The 6,000-nt window shown below is 40.3% G+C and overlaps 1 protein-coding gene across 1 annotated transcript; it reads left to right on the forward strand.

The window, feature by feature from the left end:
• Positions 1 to 1,298: 1,298 nt before the first annotated feature.
• Positions 1,299 to 3,931, forward strand: CHCHD1 (coiled-coil-helix-coiled-coil-helix domain containing 1). Its single transcript, XM_082764253.1, has 3 exons — positions 1,299 to 1,460; positions 2,152 to 2,270; positions 3,138 to 3,931. The coding sequence occupies exons 1-3, from the start codon at positions 1,319 to 1,321 to the stop codon at positions 3,249 to 3,251; spliced, it is 375 nt and encodes a 124-aa protein (XP_082620379.1). The 5' UTR covers positions 1,299 to 1,318; the 3' UTR covers positions 3,252 to 3,931.
• Positions 3,932 to 6,000: the final 2,069 nt, after the last annotated feature.

A 6,000-nucleotide genomic window follows, 5' to 3' on the forward strand; every position in this document is an offset into this window, starting at 1 on the left:
TATAGGTGTATGCTCAGGATGCACAATGAAACTTCGGTGGGGTTCACTGTTCAGTTTGTTGAGAGAACTGTTTTTCTGACTTCTCCTGAAAAGTCAGGACTTCTGCTCCGTCCATTTGTGACTCTGTGATAACAGTTGTAAAAAATACAGGCTATAGGGAGAGTTGGCTATTGGGTATCAAGCCTCTTTTGTAGTTCTACATTCTCCCTTAGAAACTAAGGTTTGTGCCATGCTTCAGACGCATCAGTGTGGGGTGTGCAGACAATTGCATACATTTTTTGGCGTCTTGGGAATTTCTTAGGCTGATGCTCCACTCCCAGGCTGAATGCCAAAAAAAGAAAAAAGTTTATAATGCAGAGAGCAGTAAGTGGCAGGAAGCTATTGAAATTCTCCTTGTGTAGCTTGCCTTTCTCTTTCCCGGCTTCCCCCCTATTTTTCTTGAAATTGTTTAAAAAAGAGATCAGCTTTTGAAGGTGAATGTACCTGAAGGTGCTGCCACCATTAGCTAATGTAATTTGGAAAAAGGGAGGTTGATTTACAGTGAATGCAGCTCAACTTCTCTTACGTCCTAACATTTGCTGCTTCCCTTTTGTTCTTGTGCAAGGCATGTTAGTAATTACAGCAGTCAAATGCAGCAGAGAAAAGTGTTTATCAGGGGGTGTAAATAGAAGAGGCAAAATACGAGCAGCTCAACCTCACAAGGATGGGAATGTTGAACACTGAAGTGACATCTCTGTGTTGAGCTTGAAAGACATCTAACATTTAGAGTTGCAGGATGCAAGCCCTCTATGTTGAACGTGTCAGTTTGTTTTTCTTTTCCACTGGTAGCCAAGCTAGAAATATAGCTCATTTCCTGTACTATCAGGAAAAAAATTTTTAAAAATGGAAGCAGAGAAATATAAATATTCCCTACCAAAATGCTTCAGAACTTCCAGTCAGTGTTTGAATTCGGATCTGAAGAAATGCCAGTCTGGTTCTGAAGAGGACAAAGCAAAATCACTTTTGTTTACTTGGAAATGCGTTCTCATATTTTTAAAATTGGACTCTTAAGAAAATACTATTTTAAAAATAACACAAAAAAATGATTCCCAGGTGGTTTGCAGCAGAAAAGGGTTGGAGGTGTGAACTGGGAGAGCTGTTAGCGTGTAGCACAGAAGCTGCGAAGAGGTGCTGACTTTTTCACGGACTTTGGGGCAGAGAAGCCCGCTCACGCCCCAGGCGGCTTCACTCGCCCTGCCTCAGGGCGCCGTGAGGGGCCCGGCTTGCGCCGCCCGCCCGCCCGCGCGCCGCCTCACGGGGGCGGCCCCTCGCACACAAGATGGCGGCGCCCGCGTACCCGGCCTGGGTGGGCCGCTGGGTCAGCGGGCAGTGGCGGCAGAAGAAGCGGCCCCCGCTCGTCCGCCCCACCCGGCCGCTGGTGCTGGCCGACAAGGTGGCGAACCGCAGGGAGACGGCGGGCGGTGAGTTCCCGGCGGCGGGGCCGGTAAACGCGGCGTCCCCGAGCCTCGTCCCTGGCAGCTGGCCCCGCTGCCCCAGCCCGGGAAGGGGAAGGGTCGTGTGGTGTCAGGGCGTGCTCAGGTCCCTGCTGGGGGGCGCCCTGTGCTCTGAGGGGCGTTTCTGTAAGGTTTCTAAATGTTGCAGCTGGAAAGCTGTGGTGTAACTCCGTTTGCTGAACGTTAAGGAAATGCAGAGGAAAAACGCAAAACAAAACATCTGTAGTAGCTGTTTAGCATCCCCTTGGGAAGTTGGACAAAAGACCAGGAGCATTTCAGCAGGCAAGGGGGTCTGGTTTGTGCCATGGAATTAGTGCACGAGGTGTTTAGAAAAGAGTATTTTCCCATACTCCAACCCTCAGTCTGTATTTTACAATATTCCATGTGCAAGTCCTGCATATAAAGCGCTTTGAATTGTTAACATAAATGCTTTATCAAAATGTAACAACCAGATGGCTCTGACTGTGCTAATCCTTGTGCTAGGAGCTTCTTCTCTAATGGAAGCAATGATGAGATGCTGCTGTTTACTTCACTTTTGTTTTTTCTCATCTTCCTCTACCTCATTTTAAACTTCTCTTTGAAGATTTATGTACTGTGGAGGATGTTAGAATCAAATCTTGCATACCTAAGCTTTCATTGTTTTATTTTTCCCTTCTAGACGCAACTTGCATTACAGAGATGTCAGTAATGATGGCCTGCTGGAAGCAGAATGACTTCAATGATACAGCTTGCGCCAAGGAGATCCAGATGTTCTATGACTGCGTGGCAAGGGCAGAAGTAATTAAAGCCAATTTGGTGTTCTTTAGGGCTAGTGGTAGGAAAGGAAGAGAAGCCCTCAGTCATATTTGTGTACCAACAATAAGTGTTCCATGAACAATTTGATTTGAGCTAAAGCCAGCTGAACTGTAGGAGAGATGCAGGATGATGTACATCAGGAACACAGCTCTTCCTTTTTGAATTTGGAATTTCCTTAAAATAAAGGAGCATGGGAGGGGACTAGATGTTTTGTATGTTATAACTAGGGATAAAACAATAGTCACATCCAGTCCTTTCTGTGTTGTCAAATTCTTGAAGTAGAGTTCAGTTGCTGTTGGCCAACTCTCTTAATTTCTCTTAATATGCTCCAATTTTTAATCTCTAAAATTTCAACACTGTTAAAGCAACGTCTAAAGGTTGATACAGGTACAAAACTTGTCCTTAAACTGATTTCAAGTTTTTATGTTTTTAGTAATAGGATCATCATTTAATAAATAGCTTTTTAGTGCTGCAGTTTGACATCATAAATGAAAAATTGTCCTCCAATTATTTGGTAGATTACAATAAAAACAAATTGAAAACTGGAAAGTAAAAGGTAAAACATGTTTGTATTGCTATTATAAGCTTATAATATTGTTAATTAAGAATATGGAAAGATATAATCTTCACAAAATGTTAGTTATTCATTAATTTCACAATTTAAAGAAGACTATTTGGGTTTTAAAAGCCTTGTGATTATTTAGCCAAATGTTATTATGAGTTTTCCTTAAAGAAATAGTGTTCTTCTGAAATAAACATTCCAATACAATTATTAGCACTCTATGAGAGTGAGTGTTAAGGTGGAAAATAAACAGAGATAATATTCTGGGCTTTCTTTTCCTGTTTCAGAAGGAGCGCAGGGAGAACGAGGATGAGGAGACACTGTCACCCCAGAGAAACTTAACTTCAAGCAAAGTGAACAAACTCCTGAGGAGGTTTCCTAATATCACACGTTATGCATAATGTGCTTTGTTAAAGGGACTGCAGACAAGCAATTAAAGTTGGGGTCTTTGGAAAATAAGTGAAAAATACAGTTCTGTGAGTGTTTGAAATCAAGTGATATGTCAGCACTGCTGTGTGGATCTCGACAGCATCTTTGTTTCCAGGGTGGAAGAACAGCCTTCTTGACCATTGGCTGAGTTTGTTGGCATGAAGTTCTTGGGTCTCGCAGTCTTAAGGATTTCTGCAGTGAGTTGTCCAGCCAGCAGCAGTGTGGAGTCAGGTACTCACTGCGAAATAAAATCTTCTAGGAATGTGTGTAAACATATTTTTGAAGTTAAAGGGTGACCTCTCTTTGTATATAAGTTTTTTGCCTAACTTAGGAGCTGCTATCAGTAAGTATTCAGGCCCAGAGATTTGGCCAACTTAAAATGGATAGTAACACCATGACTCATATTCGTACTGGTATTTATACACAGTTTGGTTCCTCTTGAAATTTTTTTAATTCCTGCTGATTTACAAGAAGGCTGCAGAACAAGAAAGAAATCTTCAGCAAAATACCTTGCTAATACACAGTATATTGGTAAGGATGAAATATATCTTTAATATAGACACTTGTGATTTAGACCCTCTGATCTGCAGGTACAGTGTCATGTCAGATTGATAATGTTGTCTGTACTGTAATAAAATAATACAAGACTGTTGGTCGGTGTGGGTGAATAATAGTCTACAGCAAAATGCCCCATTGTTTATTTGAGGGGCAGCATGGCTAAAAGGTGGAAAGTTCAAGCATGTACTGATACTGAAATTGTATAATTAACTGTTAGTTTTGTTATTTTTCATTAGAGTAACACAAAACTGCAAACAGGTCCTAGTTTAAGGACCAGTACCCAATTGATACTAAAAAAAAAATGCAGTTCCTCAGAGAACTAGCAATATAACCATTTATGTTATTAATTCTTTGGAGCATAAAGAAAAAGTAACAGTCAAATGGGGAATGTGATACCTGCAGGCTTTATGAATGTGTAGTTGGCTTGAAGATGACTTCTGTGGAGCCCCAGGTCTACACCTCTTCATCACATAAATCTTGCTCAAGTGTATGCTTTCAAGTTACTGAAGCAGTTGCCATTGAGTGTTACTTAAATGTTCATTAGTGGGTTATCCCAGAGAGTAATTTACTGTGCTGTTGCTATTATGGCATAGATGGAGCCTTCGGAGGACTCGGGGGTCACTAAGAACATTACATTCACACCTGAGTTTGGGAAAATACTTCTGTTATATGACATAGAATTTTCAGTCCATAAGATGCTCTCTGAGAAGGAGAGCTACCTGCTAATTCTTTTTTCTGCAGGAGACAAGCTAAGGTGGTAATGAGGAACAAATTAATTCTAAATTCACTTGTATTGGTGATGGTTTTTCTTTGTATTAAAATACAATATAAAGTATAGTTTTGCACCTCTTAAGTTAGCAACTATGCTGAATGTACCAAATGTAGTGTTTGTCAAGAGCCACATCATTATGTAACAATCTGTAACAGCAAATGTAATACTTTTTTGTTGTATTTTTACTTCTGAAATTTTGCTTAGTTCTCACTAATTGAGATTCTCACTAAGTCTTGTTTTGTACCGCTTCACAGTGAGCTTCTCAAGTTCAGTTTTTATTTTCCCTGGCTCTTTATATGCCTACTGTAAGCTTAAAACTACCATGCTAAGGTTTTCCAGTCAGTAAAGGAATGTGTATATTTGGAGGAAGAAGGGAGGAAAGGGAATGCTTTTCAGATGCATTTATCTGAAACATGCAGGTTTTATAGTTTCTTTAAAAAGTACTCAAGCAGCTCTTTTGGCTGAGAATCCCATGCAGTAACCAAAAAGACTCACGTTACTGATTGTCATTTGTAATTTGAGTTGCAGTTTCTCCACATCTCATGTTAAGCTTATATTGGGTGTATAAACATGTTTAATGACATGCTTACATTTAGGGTCATTCCATTGATAGTTACTATGTGTAACTGCAGTACGTGACAACATCTCCTCTGAGTTCAGGGCTTGTACCACTCCATAATATTGTTGCTGGAGCATAAAAGAAAACTGGGTTCTGTTGCTCCCGGTGCTGAGCCCACTGGTTAAGAAAATTTCTGCGGAGACCTGTACGTGACTGCATAGTGGGGAAAGAATTATGCGAAAGCTGACTAGCTGTTCTACCCTTCTAAGTAGGATTTACAGGATTGAAGCAAATCTGGAATTCCTTGATCTTATTCTCATTCCTTATAGCCTGAATATTTTACCAGCTCTGTGTATGATTGCTGTTAACTACGTTTCTTTTTAGGGTTTCACTGAAGATCTCTTATGGAGGAAACACTGATTTTTTTATTTTTTTTTTTTTTTCTTGATTTTCCTGAACTTCAGACCTCAGTCTCTCTGCTTAAGGGTGGGAAATCTTCAGAAACTCTTGACAAACACAGATGTAAAGAGAATAGCTACATTTAATCTAAAGCAGTTGTCATTTTTGACCTAACAGTCAGTTTAAAAAGTTTAAAAAGATGATTTAATACCACTGTTGATTTCTTTTTAGGCTGGCTGGCATCTAGGCCTAGAACCAGAGGGAGATTTATTGATTTTTTGTTTTGTTTGCTTAGATTTGCAAAATAGCTATGATTATTCAGACTTTTTAAAATACCCTTTGCTCCCTAGTACTCCTGTTGGAAATGGGCTATTGATTAGTTTTTCTGTTGAGCAGATAACATTCAGTATCTGCATGCCTGATGTCCTTAGAG

The sequence above is a fragment of the Aythya marila genome, assembly GCF_965140915.1.
Source record: "Aythya marila genome assembly, chromosome: 7".
NCBI classification, from domain to species: Eukaryota; Metazoa; Chordata; class Aves; order Anseriformes; family Anatidae; genus Aythya; species Aythya marila.

Excerpts from the sequence above, each read along its gene's own strand:
- CHCHD1 (XM_082764253.1), top strand. The coding sequence starts at position 1,319 with ATGGCGGCGCCCGCGTACCCGGCCTGGGTGGGCCGCTGGGTCAGCGGG. Across the intron at positions 1,461-2,151 it reads CCGCAGGGAGACGGCGGGCG|ACGCAACTTGCATTACAGAG; the intron begins GTGAGTTCCCGG and ends TTTCCCTTCTAG. Across the intron at positions 2,271-3,137 it reads ACTGCGTGGCAAGGGCAGAA|AAGGAGCGCAGGGAGAACGA; the intron begins GTAATTAAAGCC and ends TTCCTGTTTCAG.